At 38.3% G+C, this 22,036-nt stretch overlaps 1 protein-coding gene across 1 annotated transcript; it reads left to right on the forward strand.

Moving 5' to 3' along the window:
* The first annotated feature begins 14,839 nt into the window (after positions 1-14,839).
* On the forward strand, positions 14,840-17,070 carry LOC113713928 (putative late blight resistance protein homolog R1A-3). The gene is made up of 5 exons (XM_027237735.1): positions 14,840-15,019; positions 15,118-15,569; positions 15,659-16,006; positions 16,106-16,203; positions 16,841-17,070. The coding sequence occupies exons 1-5, from the start codon at positions 14,840-14,842 to the stop codon at positions 17,068-17,070; spliced, it is 1,308 nt and encodes a 435-aa protein (XP_027093536.1).
* Positions 17,071-22,036: the final 4,966 nt, after the last annotated feature.

Consider the following 22,036-nt stretch of genomic DNA (forward strand, 5'->3'; position numbering starts at 1 on the left):
AAGAATCTCGGTTACTCAACATTTCACTTATTCAAATTGCTAAGCATACTCTTAATTCCGATACCTTTTTACGCGAATGTCGACATTTGTAGATGCCAACCCCCGGTTACTCGGTATGTGAATCATTGGAGTAGAAGATTAATATGCATATTTTTTCTCTGTCACTCTCATTTTTTTTTGTTTGAAATGATTTCTTTTCCCTCTAACATCATTAAAGGAAGAATTTGGCCTTGTTTTGACTATATCAATCACTTACTTATAAAATTAAGTCAAAATGAGAAATATCATTAACCTTGCAAATTTGTAAGCATAATTTTTCTTATTTAACCGAATATACTTTCTAAGCATAATAATTATTTCCAAACATAATAAGGACTAAACCTGATCATAGTACATGTAGCATTCTATCCAATGGAAGAGTTTGAGCACTTAAAATGTGAACATTTTGGCCATTAATACTGGAAAAAATTTTCAGAAAAATTTTGACAGAGTTCCCCATAAAAATGGACAAAACTCCTTGCCAACAACCTCAAGACAATATTTCCAAATAAAAGTTTAAGCCATAGACAATCAAATTCATGCATTTCAAGACACAATCAGAACACAATAAAGTAATCCCTCCCCCACACTTAAAATCTACAATGTCCTCATTGTAGATGAAGGTACAAGAAAACAAAACTTCCCACTTGGTAAGTGGTGATGCAGTTTCAAGCCCTTAATCCTCACGACCATCCAAATTCTGTCATGCTTGAAACATCAAGGGTACTAAATAGTGTAAGTAGTACAAGAAAATCCAATAAGAAAACTACAAAGTTTGAACCGAACATCATAAAAGAAAAATAAAGCAATAAAAGCTGGAATCCTTGAAAGGTCTTCATGACTGCGCAGAACGAGGGTCCACTGCCTCCTCAGCTCCCTGAGATGTACCAGTAGGCCCCTCCTCTTGATGAGGGGTAGGAGTAGGTGAGCGATTAATGTGGAAATGATCTTGCATCGCTCGAAGACGACGATCCTGCCTGTCTAGTCTCTCAGTCATCATCCGCTCGGTGTGGTCAATGCGCTCCATGACACGTGTCTCCATGCAGCAGATGGCATTGAGGATGTCTTGCAACTTGGATCGCGGCAGAGGCGGTGGCCGTGGAGTGGGAGGAGAAAGGGTCTGCTGTGCCTCCGTCTGTTGAGCTTGCTCTTGTGGTTCAGTGTGAGGTGGAGGCTGAGTGGAGGTCGAAGCTTCTCCTGTGTGCCGAACTAGAGCAGCTCCAAAATCCGTAGGAATGCCTAAAGCCTTGAGTATAGAGGCATTGACCTCTTCAGCAGACCGAGTCACCACTGCTCGTTCGGTTCCAAGAGGAATCTTGAGCTTCTCAAAAATAAGGGAGAGGAGACGAGGGAACCCGAAACATGTATCACCGGCCCTCATGCGAGCTGTGGTCCTCATGTAACTGATAATGATGCTGGGCAGAGGAATTCCAGTCATATGATTACCTATACCATGCATCATTTTGTCGAGGAAGTATAGATCACTGTTGCGGAGCTCCCGTTTTCCACTTTTTTTTGATACCACATTGAAGGCAAAAAGATAAAAAATCAGGTGGTAACTATGCTCGAAGGAATCGGCATATACGGTGAGCTTTTTCGAACTTCCTCGCTCACGGTATTGACCCTTAAGACGTGCCACAGCTTCTCCCACTTGCCATGGGTCACGTGCCTTGAACTCCTTAGTCAATTTGATATCTTCTCCTGAGTCTTTGAGTTTGGCCCACTTGGCAACTTTGTCTCGAGTGAGAGCCACTCGTTTGCCTCGGACCCAGGATTCGATCAGATTGCCACTATGGCTCTGTTTGTCTTCCACATTGGCATAAAACTCTCGAATTAGGTTAGGATAATAATGCTTGGGCAAATTGAGGATGTCCTCCCAACCAAGTCGCTTGAAGGCCGTGGAGATCTTGTAATGGTCATCCACCTCCGGCGCCAAGTGCTTCTCAACTATTATTTCTTTGTCTAACCTGGCTTCGTACCACTGCTGATTCTCGATTGATGTGAAACGTGTGGTATCGTAGTCCGGAGGTGGCTCGTCACGACTGGTAGATGCCGTCTTACGCCTAGAACGAGGTGGGGACTGAGGAGAAGGAGATTCCTCTTCAGGCGATCCCTCTTGTAAAGAGGGTGTATGTTCCTCACTCGATGAAGGTGTAGGAGTGCGAATCACTGTCCTTCGTGTGCGAGCCATGATGCCTGGATTACAAATATTTACGCAACACAAATTAGAAGCAATACAAAACCTATGAAAGACAATTGTCATAATGAGTTAAGAAAATTTCAGCAGAGATTCCCCTTGAAAAATGGCTAAACTTCCTGCCAGCAAAACCCAAAAACAAGCACAGAACCATCTTAAATCATTTTACATACAGTGGTGGGCATGTATAATATGAATCTGAATCCCCATTGTCAATACATGGTTTGAACAATCCACTTTCGGAATTTGTGAACCTCATCTTTCAATTAGAAGCTCATTTAAAAGTCCAATCTCATGAGAATTGATGCATATTTCAACAATAGAGTATAATCTCCAAGTGAGTATGGCCTATTAATTAATACCAAATTAATAACTAATGAGCTAGCATTCTTCTTTATGAGTGCCAATTATCTCTAAGAACGAGGAATGTTCATAAAAAATTTGACATGCTTAAGCTTAAAAGTTTAGAAAAATAAACAAACTGATGACTATAATAACAATCGGACATTTTTAAGCTTACAAGTAGTTGACATAGAGAAGTAAGTTCATGCATTTAAGAGTACATGTGCATAAAGCTAAAAATTTAGAAGGAAAAGCTACACATTGATATACCAAATCCACAAATCCGAGTAAACAAGGATTAAAATAGTTGTAACAATCTATTTAAGCATAATGTAGCACAATTCTAAATAAAAATTGCAACAATTAAACAATTACCAAAAAACTCACAAAAATTAAAAAATAATGAAAACAGATAGTTCTTAAACTGCAAATAAAGTTGGAAATTGTTACCTCAACTGTGTTCAATGATTGAGGAAGATGATAAAGATCCGAGGTGTGAAACATAAACAACCCAAATTAGCCCCCAAATTGAAGAAATGGATCCGATGCCCTAAGTATTTGTTGAAGATCAAAACACGACAAATTTATGTTTTTGATTGTAGAAAACTTAGGGTTTACGCTCAAAAGAGGTTGATAGATGGTTTTATGCTGAAAGAGCAGATGATAATTGGTCGAAATGGAAGATTGGTGAGGGTGGGGAAGGGTTTCGGTGAGAGAGATGAGAGAAAACTGGAAAAATGAGGAACCGAGCCCGCGGGTTGGTTTCATATCGCGACCATATCCGAGGACGGATCTAATTTACTTTATACCGATCCGACGTCGGATAGACAATTTTCATCCAATGAGTTCGAACAATCCGAGGTCGGATCTTTATATCAACCCCTCGGATCCGAAGGGGCTCGGATCATCTAATCCGGAAGTTCAGACGAGCCCTCGGATGTCACCCATTTTGGTGGATCCGAGGTCGGATCAACAATTTTCAGATTTTATGTTCGACAAATCCGTGGTCGGATGTGTTATATGAGCCCTCGGATCCGAAGGGGCTCGGATCATCTAATCCAGAAGTTCAGACGAGCCCTCGGATGTGACCCATTTTGGTGGATCCGAGGTCGGATCTACAATTTTCAGATTTTATGTTCGACAAATCCATGGTCGGATGTGTTATAAGAGCCCTCGGATCCGAATGGGCTCGGATCACCTATCCCGGATGTTCAGACGAGCCCTCGGATCTGTCCCAGTTGTGTTGGATCCGAGGCCGTATTGACCATGTTCAGATTTTGAGTTCGACACATCCGAGGTCGGATGTGTTATATCAGACCTCGGATCCGAAGGGGTTCGGATCATCTAATCCGGATGTTCAGACGAGCCCTCGGATCTATCCCAATTGTGTTGGATCCGAGGTCGTATTCACAATGTTCAGCCATGGGTTACAAGGATCCGAGAGCGGATCCTTTCTGGGGTTTTTTAATCCGAGCTCGGATCGTTTCGTTTCTGCATCATTTGCAGAAATTGCAATTTTTTCCAGACTTTTTCATGCATTGTCCCCAAATTCCGAATTACACAATTGACAACCTGTTCATCAAATCTAACCCCCCACGCAAGTGTAATATACCAAAAACACAATGTCCAACCTATCAAAACACATCAAACATATCCACATTGCAAATCAAGGGGTGACGTTCTTTGATCATTTTTACACATTTACACCAAAATGACACCTTTAGGTCTCGTATGCACATTGAATGACTCCATGAGCAATTATAAACATTTTATCACTGAAACTCACTTGAACATTCATGAAAATGCACATTGTAGGAATGCTCCTCCATAAATATATATATATATATATGGATATATATGTTTATATATATACATCTACTATATTTTGGAAAAAATTTGACAGAATCTCCCCTTAAATGTGGACTAAACTCCCTGCCAGCAAATCCAAAATAGACAACATTTAATCTAAACAATATTTCCGCTCAGATGTCCAAGTACAGAACATTAAACTACTACAAGTCCCACACATTTTTCTCCCCTACATTTAGACATAATTTTCATTCATGAGCACACAATTACAGTTAATGTTCATCAATGATGTCCAAGTTTTCCATGAGTGCCACATCCTCTGGGTTTGTGTACTCTTTGTGTGCGGCGTGGTTGGGTTGGCAACACTATATCGACTTGCGTAATCTGTGACTCAAGTCTTTGATCAAGTGCTTGGGTACTTTGGCCTGTATCTGTACCTCCCACATGTTGTTCACCACTGCCATGATGCTCGTCTGTATTGGGCGTAAACTCCGCCATAAGTACTGGGGACCTGGAATGATCAATAGGTCCCGTTGAGGTGCCCTGGTGCTCAGTAGCCTGTGACCTTCCATCAAATCTAGTTTGGACGGTAGGTTCTGGTGATCGGAATCTACGACGGCGTCCACCGCCATGCTGTCCTCCGTGAACATTCCTAGGAGCTCTTTCAACGCGACGGGGGTCGGCTGGCTGTGGAATTTGCTGTGACACTCGTGGAGGTCGAAATACGAGTCGGGATGACTCCCCTACAGTTTCCAATGTCATGGATGCAAAATCCTTCATTGCATTAAAATAATTCGCGTGTTGTTCGTCACTATGTGTTATAGAGGTCTCTGCCATGTAATACACCTGAGTCATAGCATCCATCTAGAGTGCAAATATCGATTAATAGGTGTATGCTCTATATCGACAACCAAACCGACAATCTATTTCACTAGATGTAAGAAAAACTTATCAGATATTGGGTTCTGGCGCTATCACCCTGAAAGCCCTCAGGAAAAATGAGCTGCCTAGTAGGATTTGAAATATATAGCACTGTCCGCTCGCGATACCACTGACGGTACTCATCGGATGGATATGTAGGATCGTCAGCTACAACACCATCTTCCACATGTGAATGACGATCAGTCCACACGTCAACATATGCTCCATGTGAAGTTATCCAGTCTTGGTTTCCCTTGCCACGACGATCAAGAGAATGCAATGCCTGTTGATTTCCGGTCAATCTTAGATCAGGCACGGGCTGATGATATCCGAACTGTCTCATTACCCGATTCGGAAGATGTGGCTCGACAACTTCCCAACATATGAGATACATGACAGATCTCCAAATGCAGCGTCCTGCAGTACAATATGCAGGCAGAGAAGCGAGAATATCATCCGAGTATGGCTGCCATACGAACTGCAAGTCCAATAATTATTCAATGACATAACCTTCAACTAACATATGACCCTAATTTTCATGGAAAAATACATTGAAATAACGGCAAAGTCCAATCACAAAAGCATCACAGGATGTTGGTGTACCTCTCGGGCACGTAAGCCCGTCAACTGATCTCGAAAAATAGATACAACATGTCTTGCCACTCTGTGTACATCAAATTGAACATTCCACCTGCGGCAACGAATTTGAGCCTGTGTCATAAAGGCGTCAATTGATTTGTATTAGTATTATAGACGTATATTTCATATACATACCGAGCTCCATATGGACCAGGATAGTGCTCTAACGGGTGCACTCGATCTGGGCGCATTGTTGGTATACGTTCCCACGCCCATAGTTATTATTAAATTGTATTTGAATATATTAATTGACCATGTAATAATTCTATATCTAAATGTAGACACGTTGAATGAGACAAATGCACCTGAAGTAACAGTAATGGTCCCGCAATGGACGATCTAGAGGGAGATGTGGCGCTACACAATGATCGATACAGAGTTACTAATATGGCACTACCCCAGCTATACTGCCCAACAGTTTCCAAATCGCGTAGTAATGGCATATATAACAGCGGGACTTTATTACCAGATTTATCTGATAATAAATGACCGCCTAATATCAGGAACAGGTATACGCGGACCCGCTGTCTACATTGGACATCCGAAGCGTCGGGTGCCAACCCTGCATCTAATACTCTAGATAAACATCCTAGTTTGAGCCGTTGCCCATCAAAATCTGACATCGTTGGAGAAAAACCAAGCAACTCGTCGCATAAATTCATCCACTCCTGAACTCCATGAGATGTATCTATCCCAATAACTGGAGGACCATCTATGGGTAGACCCCACAGAACCTCCACATCCTGTAAGGTAACTGTAGTCTCTCCAACGGGAAGATGAAATGTATGAGTCTCGGGCCGCCATCGCTCCACTAAACTAGTGATCAAAGCATGATCGAGCATCATATATCCACATTCAAGCACCCCTTCAAAGCCAGCCAATCGAAAATACTGTCGAACAGTCTCAGGGATAGGTGTATGCTCCTAAAAGTGCCTATCACATCGCCTGACATCAAGCTGCTCACCTACAATATGCCCGTGAAATATAGAATGTGCCCGGTGTGCAGTGCCTGCTGAGATAATATCATACATGAATGGCCCCGGATGCAAGGCTGCATGTGTAGGAATGTCGGCCATACAGAAAACAATAGCTGCAAATGCATTATGTAACATATAAGGCAAGCACACATTTAATTATTAGACTGGGAGTTACTAAAACTAATGCAACACCGAAAAATATAGGGATGCTAAAAATGACACTGAAATATTACGAGTAAAGTACTGATAAACAAAATATCGTCTCATAAATCATATTAATTCCATAATCCATCAAAATGACATAGCAAACGTTTAGTACACTGGTTCCTATCCCTAAAACGGATGTCAAACTCTAAAATTAGGACAATTTCTTCTATTGTGACCCGACTGATGGCAATTTGTACACCTTCTTGGTTCCTCCGGATCTCTCTCGTCCATCTCATTCCGAATTCTTCTAGCTCGTACCCGCCCCGCTCGACGAGCAACATATTTACTGCGATCTGCATGCAACTCCCAATCCGGTTGGAGCCAAGTATCCGGGTGTGGCAAAGGGTTAAACTTTCCTGAAAACTGAACTGTCCATCGCCTTTTTGTAAACGGCGGATCTACCAGCGCCCCCGGATTATCCCTGCGATGCCTGCACACAGCCAACACGTGGGAACAGGGAAGTCGGTAGCACTGCCACTTATCACAAGAGCAACATTTTTCCAAATACTTGACTGTTTGTATATTGCCCCCTTTGCCGTCCACACGGCGGCCTGTCACCACTTTATACACTCCGGAAGAGCCATCGAACTCAACAACCCGGTGGCTTCCCGCTTTCTGATCCGACTTCTTAAACTTTCCCCAAATCTTTGGAGGAAATGGATTACGGCAATGTCTGGCGTCCTCCCTTCTTGTTCTAAACAACTCTACTGTCCGATGAAAAGTCATATCAATACAAACCCGAATAGGCAAGTGACGTGCTCCTCTAAGTACATTATTGTAACTTTCGGACATGTTTGTTGTGAGAATACCCCAGCGATGGCCACCGTCATGAGTTAGACACCACTTCTCGGTTTCGATGTTAGACAAATAGGTCCATGCATCTGGAAACGTGCTCCTTAATTCTCGTTTGAATGCCCTCCACTTGCGCAACTGTCTGGCCCTTCCCATTGCCCAACACAACTTTTTTAGGTTCAAACCTTTGAAGTGAGTCATTAGGTTACTCCTAACGTGTCGTAGGCAAAACCTATGAAAGGCCAAAGGTTCTTGTCAATAGTCAAAATGTGCCATAGCATGAATAATACCGGGATGCCGATCTGAAATGACACAAATGGGATACCGATCGCGGGCGACGTGGTATCTAAGTTGCTCCATGAATCAAGACCAACTAGAAATGGTCTCCTCGTCGACTATGGCATAAGCTATTGGAATAATGTGGTTGTTTGCATCCTGCGTCACGGCAACAAGTAATTTACCCTTATATTCGCCACGTAAATGAGTGCCGTCAACACATATTACCGGCCGACACATGTGAAATGCATCAATAGCCGGTCCAAAGGCCCAGAAGACATACTTAAAAGTCTTCACGTGTTCCGTACTATCCGAATGATGTAACCACCTGATAACGGTTCCCTGATTTGACTTCACAAGCGCGTCAAGATATTTTGGTAGTTCGGCAAAATTTGTTCCCCAAGAACCAAAAACAAGTTCAATAGCTTTGCGTCTGCCGTACCAAGCCTTTTTATAAGAAACATCCACCTTCAGCACCTTTTTAACATCACTGACTATGTTCTTTACTTTGTACCCAGGATCGTCTTCAATGCTATGAACAACGTGTCTAGCAATAACCGAAGATGTTAGACTAGCATTGCTATTACTCAGCAAATCACCCACACAATTGTGATCGTTCACCCACCTAGTTATTTGCCACAATCCGTGTGTCTTTTTCTTCACTGCTCGGACACACCAGCAATAACCGAAGATGTTAGACTAGCATTGCTATTACTCAGCAAATCACCCACACAATTGTGATCGTTCACCCACCTAGTTATTTGACACAATCCGTGTGTCTTCTCTTGCTCTCAACAACCCTGAACTCCCTATTATGAGTGATAGACCACATTCTAATAGCCCTGCTCAGCTGTTGTTTGCTCTCAAATCTCATATGCAGCCTTATATTATTATTTTCCTCACTAAATGTCACAATGCGCTCCAACTCATCTTCATCTGTCAGATACTCGTCATCATCTATGTTTCCAAGGGTAGAGAAGAATTTCAATCCTCGTGGAGCATACAAGGGGTTGCTAGATGCATCAAAGGGCTGTTGGTTCTCAAGATCCAGGTGGACTCCATGTTGTCCAATTTCGCCATCTGAGTCACTGCCTGACACATCAACCGACTCAGATTCCTCTACATCTTCCACGTCATGCTCGGAATGTTCATCTAGGGGGCTGTTGCAATGGCTTGGTCCAGCAGTGAAATCCAAGCCATAACTACCAAGATGATCCGGCGATTCTTGATCTCTAAAACTTTGAATCGAGTCTAGGCCCTGAACAGATTCAACATCCGTCCTTAAGCCTGATGTAAGACGTGGCTCTAACACGTCCCTACCACAATCTCCCTGTACCCATTGTGATACCGATGCCGTCTCAGGTACTGCTGTACTAGAGCTTGGTCGAAATCTTGTCGGATCCATGCATGCATGGACAAGCGACATTATCGGACCTAAATTAGTATTTGGTGAAATGAATGTCCCGGTGACTCGAGGATTTTGGAATTTTTCATCCTTCTCGATATACAGTTCTGCGGTGTATGGAACAATTTCATTCCATACATCGTACATTATCGCAAGAGTTTCATCATCAACCACTGGGGTCACGTTATAAGAGCTCCGGCCACAGGGTTGGCGGAGAAATATATTCAACTTGAACAGCCCCCTATCGACCCCCATACATTCATAGATTCTATCCACCAACTCATCATATCTAATCCTGCATCGTAATGAGAATGTACGGTTGCAGGTACGAGACAAGTAACAAATTGACCCATCCTCGTAGTGTATTTTACCTCCCCAATAAAGAGACACGCGCAGAGGTCTTTCTATAGACATACGTGTGGACGGAATCCCTATTTTGGAATAAAATAAGTTAGCTCATGCGGTACAAGAGTATACATCAGATAACAATCCCTATCCATTGTTACTGTTTCAAGTGTGATACAAAGGACAACTCACCTTAATCGTTATGCATGTGCGTTTAAGGCACAAGTTAGTAATCGTGTGCTGTAGTCAGCATGTCATTTTCCATGTGTGTTAGTATCACCCACTGAGTTTTCCAAACACATAATTATGTGGTCCAAATTTACCACTGAATTACCCAAGAAAAATGCAACACAATAGCATAGCCCACATTACGTTTTCATCCGAATACATACACCAAATAGATAAATGCCAAAATTTCAACATTTTAAGTTAATGTTCCCTATAATCGCCTATACATCATCATCATCCAAATGCCAAAAAGTTATTCAACAACTCCTAATTAAATTGAATAGTAGTTAATATCTCTGAGGATGTCTTGTTTTATTTAACGGAAAGAAGCACCCCCCCTTTTGAGTCCATATTGTCGCCAATTTGTCTTATTATACTCTTAAGGCAATCACTAGCCAAAACAACCAAAAAGATTTTAAAAAAAATTTGACAGAGTCTCCCCTGTAACTGGGCGAAAACTCCCCGCCAACCAACATGGGCACATCGCTTTTCAAACAAGACATCAAATATGAGATAATTTACAGCACTACAAATACGGTAGAATAATTTGACATACAATAAGCATCTTATAGAAGACAAGCAACTGCGAATTTGACTTAAGCCTGCAATAATAATATAATCTACACAGTAGAATGTGAAACAACAATAATTTCGTATACTCCACAGTCAACCACCATAACATGCAATTAAAAAATATACTATACTACAAGGTCTCACATTACATTCATGAATTCAAAATAAAACAAATCCAAGCAAAGTTTTATAAATTACAACATGTGCAAGTCTACAATTAAATCTACTTGAAAACTACATGACTTACCCAATGATTTGCCGAAGATTCTGAAGATGCACTTGTGCAGACAACTTCCTAGTGGTACCAATCAAAGCCTCTTCAAGTCTCCTGACTTGTGTCGAAAACTCGAAATGCACCTATATGAATATGATGGAGATCACACAGAACAAAGATAAGGTACTGGAGCAGAGGATCTGGGGTGCAATGAGGGATTTGTTCAAATGAACCACCTCGTTCCCGTAGATCTTGATTGTTCCGATATACCTTTTTGGATCTATTCACCCAAATTCAAAGAAAACATGCGTTGGTAAACTAGATAACATAGGTATAGAAAACATACTTATAGAAAATAAAAAAATGTCCACGCAATGGGGTTACTTTGGTGTCCCATTCCGACAAGGGAGGTGTTCAAGCATTTTAAATGCGACCTGTGCTAGGTTCGCATTTCTTAGTTTATGCTCCTTACCAATTCCTTCACACATATTAACAACTTAAGAGTGTATATTTATCTCATTATTTGTTGTTACTTTGTAAAACCCTTTGTTTCCTTTCTATTGATGCCAACGACTAAATCATGATGATTGTCTTTTCTTGTTTTTATCATTTTTTCAACTATTCTATAAAATGCAGATGAACGCCTAACATTTAATCCAACCATAATGTTTTCACAAAAATTAAAATACCAAAAATCCCAACAAAGGTGAGTCCTCACATTCACCTTTTTTTTTCCTTAAAAAAGAATTGTGGATGAGTTGTTCTCTACCCAATGGGGTTTGTTTTTAAGGACTGTCAAGTTAAAACTAAAAAATATCCTCAATGACGAAAAATTTGAACGCTAAAATTCCTTAAAAGAAAGCTTGGTATGATAGAAGAAGAGCTATTGAGCTTGTTTATGGCGTTTCGGTTACCGATTTAGTTGAATTACTCAAGTATGTGGAAGCATTTGGCCAATTAAGTAATATTAGTCTATACTTAAAACACCCTTGTTGCGGAGATTTTTTTAAATTCGTCATCAAATTGCAAATTTGTCAAACACAAATTACACAAAGGCCTCCGGAATTTAGCTGTTTAGTACCAACACCAAAATAGATCCGAGGTCGTATCTGTTAATAAATTCCTCGGATCCGACATGGCTCGGATCCACTATACCAGAACTTTATCCGAGGTCTCGGATAAACAGGAACTTGTACGATCCGAGCTCGGATCCCTTGTTTTCATTTTTGGCGTTTCAAAGGATCCGAGGTCGGATCATTCTGGGTTTTATAGATCCGAGCTCGGATCATAGGCCCAGAAATTACAGCAGTACATATTCATTATACAGAGGGCCGAGGGGACGGAAGGGCAACCAAAAGCCAGTAATCAACAAGCTTGAGTAACTTAAACAAAAAAAGGCAACAAGGATAAACAAACTTGGTATAATCTGAGCTGGATAGCAGCGGAGAAATGAGGCGGCGAAGAGTGTGGTGAAACGGCAAAGGCTATGCATTTATGGGTACCAGCTGATATATGAGATTCGAAATTGAGCTGAAGCGGGAAACCGATGAGTGTCTTGGAGGCTGAAGCCGGTTGAACTGATGCTGGAACAGGGAAGCTTGAGTTATAACATTGCGGTCAGAATCCAATTTTCGGTCAAAAAGGCTTGACTACTTCGCATTTCTTGAATGCGAGGAAACAAGCTCGCATTTTGTAAATGCGAGCTCTTGAGCTCTCAACCGCAGAATGCGAGCTTGTTTTTCTTTTTTTTTTTTAGCACCTACCTCGCATTTGTGAAATGCGAGGTACCTGACCTCGCATTTCACAAATGCGAAGATCACATTTGTGGAAGCTGCTTCACTAATCACCCCCTTTGTAGTATAACTTTTGTTTTTCATCACAGATTAAGAATTTTCTCAAACCGCAGCTTCATTGGACTTTGTAGTTAGCGTAACGTGCTAGCCTAAACAACATAGCTTGGCAGAATATGCGGTGACTAACCTTCCTTCAAAGTTGAACTGCCATATGCTACTCATTATTTGTATAAACAATTTATCAAATGCAGATTATTTGTATGAATAATTTATCAAATGCAGATGAAAATACAGATAAATATTCTGTCAGAAAAAATACAGAAAAATATGTCAAAACCAAATGCTTATTAAGCTAATTTAAGCATCTGGACAGTGTAACAAGTGCATTCGAGTCATTTTATAACTAGTTTCCATCTTCCAAGAATTATACATGGACTTTTTCTGTGTGGTTTCTCTACCTCTGGATGTGTTGATACATCTAGCAGTGAGTATATACTAATAGCTATCAATCTTTATATAGAGAAAGAGGAGAACACTTGTTTGTGAGATTCTGCAGGTTCCAATCTCTCAATTGAATTCCCTTTTGGTTCCCTTAACAATCTTCCTGTTATTGGATGGCCTCCAGACATATTACTTGCACAATTTCTTCCGCCTTGGATGATCTGCAGTTGTTGGATAACATTCGTCCAACTTGAGATCGTCATGGTTTGAGATATATGAAAGAGTGGCTAAAACATTTCTTCTCGGTGCGATAAAGTGGTGCAAGCAAAAGAACGAGGTGGACATTCATCATGCAAGTCTAGGGGCTCTGGCTGCTAGGATTGAAGATGCCATTTCAAAAAGGGGAGAGGAGATTCACTCCCTTTTGAACATTGCTAACTTGCAAGATGAGTTTACTGATAGCATGTATGACGTAACCTTTGGGCTAGAAAGAGACATTGAATCATTCGAGCAGGAAATCAAAGAATGCTACCTGGTTTTTCAGATTGCCCATCCAGGCAATCTGGCAATTCCCCGGTCATTAAAGATGACCTTATGGAATTCGTGGACTCTCTTCTGGAAAACCTTGGGGATATTCTTCATTGGCAAGTAGATGAAGCTCGAGATGTAATAAAACTGATTAAAGCCCTTGAAGAGAAGCTAACATTCTTGAAAAACTTTGTTCATTTTGTCACACTGCGTGGTGATGAAGATGGGCAATTCGCACCCTTATTGACTCACCTTGAAGCTGTGGCAGTCAGTGTAGCAGGCCTCCCTTTCAGATGCCGAGATATTATGATTGAGAAACTGAACGTGGAAACTGACAATAGTGAGTATTGGGAACTGCTGCAGATGGAAATCAGAAGTAGTGATTACTGGGTACTGCTACAGAGTTCCTGTGGAGATTTGTAATGCCCTGCTTGCTTATGTATCAAGACGATCATACAGGAAGACAGATGAGCATATATTAAGAGAATTTGTTGTTTTTCTCCTTGGTAATCTTTGGGATATATTAAAGTCGGGTACTTGGCTTATGGTTTCTCTAAGGGATCAACTGCAAACACTGTACGAGGGATTGAGATCCTTGAGAACCATTCTGAAGGAAAAGTCGAAAAAGTTTGATGATGAAATGAGAGATCTTACAGGACTTGTCTTCTCTGATTCTGGACTTGTTATTTTTTCTCTTGCTCTGAACGCAATGAAAGATGGATCCGTCAAGGAAATGGATCTTGTGTCTATTGATTTGCTAGAAAGGATGATGGATCTGACAAATCTTGAGGCTGGTTCGGCTACTCTTGTAAATCATTCAGTTCAAGCACTCAAGGAAGATTTTGTTTACCTTCGCTCTTTCTTGGGGCAAGTTGTGGAGTTGCGCAATGACGACGAGGAGCTCCAAGAACTATGGGATTTTGTTGTGGGAGTGGCATACAGAGTAGAGTTTCTTATTGACTCCTTAACGGTTGGGGATGATCAAGATTTTGTTCATTGTCGTTTGATTCCATTTCAGAAGAAATTAAAATCATTAAAGGAGAGGCCTTGAAGATTTGGGACAGCAAAAGACTTGATGGCAAAGTTAAGGAGGCTACCAAGAGATTAAATGACATGCCATCACTGGAAAGTAAGCCTATAATCAATGATGTGGTGGTCGGTTTTGAAGATGAGGCAGCATCAATAATCAATCGACTCCTACGAGGATCACGCAAGCTGCAGGTTGTTTCCATAGTTGGAATGCCAGGACTTGGTAAGACAACTTTAGCTAGAAAAGTTTATAATGATTCTTCAGTAAATTCCTATGTTTACACACGTGCTTGGTGTACTGTTTCTCAAGTGTATCACAAGAAAATCTGTTGCTTGAAATTTTGAATTGTATTCTTTTTAAGCTTTCTGACAAATATTTCAAGATGAGTGAAGAAGATCTGGCAGAAGTCCTCTACAGGAGTTTGAAAAGAAACAAATACCTCATTGTTTTGGATGATGTATGGGATGTTGAAGCATGGAAGGGCTTGCAAGCCTCATTCCCTGATGATGAAAATGGGAGCATGGTTATCTTCACAAGTCGACTTTGTGATGTTGCTCCGCAAGATAAACTTGACCAAGAACCTCATTTGCTTCGTCAACTCTCTCATGATGAGAGTCATGAGACAGTTGGAAGTTGCCGAAAGAAAAGTTATTTCCTGGAAAAGAGTTGCCTCCAGAATTGTGTGAATTTCGGATGCAAATTGTGGAAATTGTGCAAAGGATTACCGCTTACTATTGTTATTCTTGATGGCATTCTAGCAACTACAGACCAACATGGCTGGAAAGAAGTTGTGGAAAGTTTAATTGAAGTGCTGTTTCTACTACACAACAATGCGTTAAGTCATTAGAGCTGAGTTACAAAAATTTACCAGAAAATTTGAAGCCATGCTTTCTATATTTTAGAGCATTTTCTGAAGACTATGAACACACTACAGAGAGGTTGATTTGGCTATGGGCTGCAGAAGGATTTGCTCGACAAACTCAGCTCAAGAGCTCAGAGGATGTGGCAAATGATTACATGATGGATCTCATTGGCAGAAGTTTAGTCATGGTATCCAAACAGAGATCCATAGGTGGAGTCAAAACTTGTTGCATCCATGATTTTTTACGCGAGTTCTGTGTGACAAAAGCCAAAGAAGAGAACTTCTTTTATCTGATACATGGGAATGATGAACTGTTTACTTTTGAAGTGCCACACTACCTACGCCGCCTGTGCATCCACTCTGAGCCAGAGCACTTTTGTGAGTCAAGGTTATTTTCTCCCACCATACGTTCTCTATTATTCTTCCCCCTTGGTAAAATGGACCGATTAACTTGGTTTGATCTTTCATTCATTTTTCACATCTATAGGCTTCTTAGAGTGTTGGATGTAAGCCAAATTCATTTTGGGAATACCTTTCCTAAAGAAATAGAGTTGCTTGTTCAGTTGAAGTACTTGGCAATTCAAGGTGAGATAGCGTCCATCCCATCATTGATAGCCAATCTCTGCAATTTGGAAACTTTTATTGTGAAGTCATTTAAACCAATGGTTTCACTGCCTGATACAATATGAGATCTGAAGAAACTAAGGCATTTGCAAATAAAGGACAAGTTATTACTTGGTTTCGGTTTTGTGCTGCCTACTGACAATCTTGACAATGCTGCACAGTTGTGTGATTTATATACCTTCTCCAGTGCAATTCTTTCTTCATGGGAAAACATGGATAAGATACTTAGAAAGTTTCCAAATATTCGTCAGCTGAAATGTAGGCTCTTGAATACTGGGATTCTGCTGGGAATGCAAGCAACAGCATTGTAGTACTTGACCTTTTAAGTCAATTGGAATCACTCAATTTGAACTTCAATCCATTTTGTGATGTGGAATATCAAATTGAGTTCCAATTCTCTTTGACAATCAGAAAATTGACTCTATCTGGATTTTGCTTGCCGTGGTGTAATATATTAGCAATTGCAGAACTACCAAATCTTGAGTTTCTCAAATTACTCGACCAAGCCTTCATGGGAAGCAATGGAACATGGAAGAAGCGGAATTCCCTAAACTCAGATTCTTGAAATTATCTTCCTTGATGGTCGTCAAATGGACAGCCTTCGGGTGTGAGGAATGTTTTCCTCGTCTACAAAAATTAGTATTGGAAAGATGTCCTCATCTGGAGGAGATCCCTTCTTCTCTAGGAAATATTTCGACTCTTGAAATGATTGAGGTGGTTGATTGTCCAAACTCTGCAAGTTCAGTAGAGGAAGTTCTGGAAGAACAACTGAGCATGGGAAATGCGGATATGCAGATCATTATTTCATCATTTGCAACAGATTACTGATGTTATTATGCTTGGTTTGGGCTACCAATTTGATCATGTTGCAGATTTCTTTTCATCCTGTACTGATGAATACTGCTTTGTTGTATAATAACTACAGAACTATTTCAGTTATGGATAGTCATTGATTGATCAAGGATTTGGCAGTTTATCAGTTTTTTTTTCATAGTCAACTCAACTATAAAAGACAGATTTTAGGTGAAGATTACATGCTTCTTCTTAAGTAATCAATGCATTAAAAAAGGATGGGTTAAGTGTAACACACTCATCAGAACTTTTCTAAAATCTTATCTCACTATATAATGCATACTATTTTTCATGTCAACTAAACAATTCAACTCCTAAATACTCTATCAATTTGTTGTGTTAAAATAGAGGGGATTAATGGCATGTGAGCTCTACACTACACTTGCAGGGACACCTTCATTACTTCATAAATTTTTTTAAAAAAAATGGTAGAGTGGGCGAAATTGGAGTACTTAACAGCAAAAAGTTATAATTACGCAAATAATTTTTTCACTGCTAAATCTTTTGGGAAAAAAACAGAAGTATTTTAGCAAGAAATTAAATTTATATTTTTAAAAAAATCTATTCATATTTCAAAATAATAGAATAAAAGCAAAAAGAAATGTGTCAGGACAAAACCTCTAAGCAAATATTCTACTGGGGAACAAATAAAGAAAAGGGCAAATTACACTTTATCCCCCTACGGTTTAGTGTTTATTTATATAACTCCCCTATGGTTTCGAAAGTGATACATAACCCTTTTATAGTTTGAATTAAAGTGTCTAAGTGACAGAATTAACAATCCATAACGGAATCAACTAAAATATCAAAAATACCCCTATATAAAGTTGAAAATTATTTGTTAACCACAAAGGGTTATGTGTATATATTGAAAACCATAAAAAGGTTATATGGTAAAGCACTAAACCATAAGAAGGTTATGTGATAAATTATAAAATCATACAGGTTAGAGTGTCATGCATATTATATTTATATATTTTAGTCATTTCAGCCATTTTAGTTTTTAAACAAGGATAATTTCGATATTTTCATAGATTCCGTTACGGATGATTATTTCTGTCATTTTGACACTTTAATCCAAACTATGATGGAGTTATATATAGTTTTAAAATTATAGGGGGATTATGTGAAAATTAGCTATACCACAGGGGGATAAAGTGTAATTTGCCCTAAAGAAAAACAAAAAAAAATATTTCTTATTAGAAAAGTATACTATGAATTTCTTTCTAAGATATTTTGTCTTTTCAAAGAAATTTCTTTCTTTTTCTTAAATTCTTCTTTACCTATTCAGCAATACAATATTTCCTTAAAAGATTTTAATTCTGTGACCCTCTTTCGTAGATTTTCTTTCCCTCTCTTTTTTTCTTTACAAATTACAATTATTTTCTTGCTAAAATACATTGTTTATTTTTTTTAAAAAAAAGGACTAAGGAATGCAAAGATTATCCATGTTATAACTTTTTGTATGAATTTTAGTAACTAAACTTTTCTAAAATTACATTGAACCCACTGTACTATTGTTGCTTACGATTTGGCTAGAATGCCTCCAAAAATGTAGTGTGGAGCTCTCAGTTCCATGAATTCCATCTAATTTAATCAAGCAAGTGATGGAATGGTCGAATTAACCACCTTGAAGAGTTTAATAGGTCAATTGATACGAAAAACAAAGTAGCAGCATAGATGATATTTTGGACAAATTTGATGATCAATAATACACTTTACCAAAAAAGTAAATGTTTAATTGCGTGACTTAAACATAAAAGTGAATTTGCTTTATTGAAGCTTGCTAAAACAAAAGTTTTAATACACTTTTCTAGAAAACTTAAAAAAAAAAAAAAATAGCAATCCAAATGGACTATTAGTTTTGAATAGTATGTACCTAAATTCTTTTATTTGTCCCATTTTGATCAAACAGTTAAAAGGGTCAAGAAAAGTCCAGGGAAACATCACTATAACATCATGTCAAATGTCAATCAATGTTCACATTTCATCCCAAACTTCATATTTGGAACCTATTGCACTCTAAAAATTTTTAACTGTTTCACTTTGATCCAAATGAAGTGTACAAAATTGATTCAGTCACAGGCAAGCAACAACGTCAAATATTAGGAATACTTCGGTCAAATATCAAAAAGTCACCTAAGCATTAGTATTTCAGTAAAGACAGCAGTTACATTGCGTATTCACATCAGATTGTTCAATTTGGTGGCCTCACACAGTGATTATCTTTGACCGGTTTGTTTTGCGTAGAACATCATCATTGCTGAAGTCTCTCACGTGCCTGTGATTTAGTCAATTTTTCTAAGTAGCAGTAACAATTGGAGTAACATTGGCTGGTTGAAAACTCTTCAGGGAGCAAGAAGGTCTCCGTTTGAAAATGGGGGTTCTTGCGGTCCGTTTTGGAAATCATGAAGCAAATACAAAGAGACAAATATGTAGCATTCAATGTGTTAGAGCGACAGAGGCATTAGGTGTACAAAGTTCATGACATCAATGTTGTAACAAGTACCATTCTAGAAGATGTGGTTGCACTTTGCTAGGTTTTATCTAATAAATTCATATGATCTTCAATTACGAAATGGAAGACTCAGCAATAAAAAACAGAAACAATAACAGGAGATTGATAGTGAGGATTTATCAAAGAAAAAAGATTATAAGACCCAAATTAAATCTTGTATATCAATTTTACTGATACGTGTGGGACCTATAAAAATTTGTTCCAAATTTACATCGTGTTTATAGTGATCACCTTCCAAGAATACTCTCAACAATTAGATAAAATCCAATAAAGCTCTCAACAATTAGATAAAATCAACCAACAATTAGCCAACATGATTTGATGTATTAGGAGAATAGATCAAATCAACCAACATTTGATATATTAGCAGAAAAGTCACAATATCCTAAATGTGTCTATTTATATGGTTATAGGATATATTACATAAACTACGAATAGAATAGGAAGAGAAGAGGAGGAAAATCTGAACAGAAAGAGGAGAGGAGAAAAATCTGAATACGATATGGTATGTCTATTTATACGTTATATTACATAAATTACGAATAGGTTGAAAATAATACGCAACATTCTAAATAAACTCAACTACATATCTAGACATGTTGAGGATCTTTCGACATAGACGAGGAATTCCTGAATCCAGTTCCTTGTATTTTCTTTGATTACTAAATTAGGGAGAGGATGAAATCGATTAAACTATTTAATTAAATGCATATATTTTCTTTAATTTTTGTAAATTGGATATTGCATATCCTAAATTTCTTGTAGGGATGAAATATTAAAAAAGGCATACAAAGAAAAAGGAGAAAATCTAATTTAGAATCTGTACATGAAAGGAAACAAATATAGGACATAAATGCAGCTAAATTTTGATTTATTTGAATAATGAAAACTTGAAAACAAAAAAAAGAAATAAAATAAAACTAATAGGAAATTTGTATTTGCTTAATAAATACTAAATTGGAAAATGAAACTAATTTAAGAGGTGATTTATCACGCTTTTGGGAATAAAAAGGTTTGAAGAGGAAGCTAATAAAGAACTTGCCCAAGTCAATTCTCACATGGATATCACCTTGCACAAATAAATTGCATGGAGATTGGATCTTAGGGGAAAAAAAACATATTAATTAGTAGAGAAATTTTAAGAAAAGAATGACTACTTGAACATCCAAGTAGATTAGTATGAGTAATATGCTAAAAATATAGATAACATATAAAATTGCTAGAGTTTTAGAAATAATATTAAATAATTGAGCCAAATTATAGGAGTAGAGAAGAGAAGGATATAACGAGTTCTAGAATTTAAGATACAAAATGAAAATGTGGCATAATGTGAATGGAGAGAATGCATACAAAGAAGAAAGCTATGGATTAATTAATTCTAAAATTTAAGAAACTGACAATTAACAAATATATATATATATATATATATATATATATATATATCTGTGTGTACATGACACAAATAATTTTGAAACTATAGCAAATTAATAAACTTCACAGCTCAATTGTCGAAGTGACCAAATATAAAAATTTTATGAGTTTAGTTCCTATGTTCGAATGTATGCTTTTGTATATGAACTTTCACATTTAATTCTTACAGGTATATACACTTCTTCTCTTTTTTTTTTTTCTTTTCCTAACAAGGGAGGATCTTGGAAGTGGGGAAAGGGAATGAGAATTTAAACTCAAGACCTCTAAATCTTAGGACTTCAATATTGACCATTAGATCGAGGCCCTTCCCTACTTCATTTCATTTGAAAAAAAAAATAACTATTTGCAAATAGACATGAAAAAACAGCATATAATAGTCAATTTATAACATGGGTTTGGCAAAGAAGTACCCTCGGGCACTAATTAGAATAACTTCAAATGTTAATTTTTTGACAAATTAAACTAATTTTAAAAGCATCTAAATGAGGCAATAAATGTAAGTGTATACATTCACATGGTAAGTTAGATATAATTTAGGTATCATAACAAGTATTTAAGTAGCCCCAGGAGCATTAAGTTTGGTGTAATTTAAGAGTTTTAACAACAATATGAGTAGCCCTAGTAGCATTCATGAGAAAAATCTTTTATAAGCATTGGTAAATTTCATATACATGTCTTTTTGTCTTATGTGGCATAACCAATTGGAGAGAATTTATAGTATTGTTTAATTTAATTGTAAGGCCCGAGCAACTTAACAAAGGAGGTAAATTAGATTGTTCACAAATCAAGCAAATATTTGCAACCAATTTTAACTATCCAAACATAGCCCAAACAATCACACACTCAACCGTATAAATAATAGTAATAAAGATGAAACGATTTAACTACGCAATAGAGTAAGAGAAAAGCGAAAAATAAAATAAAAGAGATGCAAACCAAACAAACTTCCAAAGTTCTTTCAAATTTAAATTTGATTCTGTCACTAGTAGTTTT

Source organism: Coffea arabica, chromosome 10c (genome assembly GCF_036785885.1).
Source record: "Coffea arabica cultivar ET-39 chromosome 10c, Coffea Arabica ET-39 HiFi, whole genome shotgun sequence".
In the NCBI taxonomy this organism is placed as follows: Eukaryota; Viridiplantae; Streptophyta; class Magnoliopsida; order Gentianales; family Rubiaceae; genus Coffea; species Coffea arabica.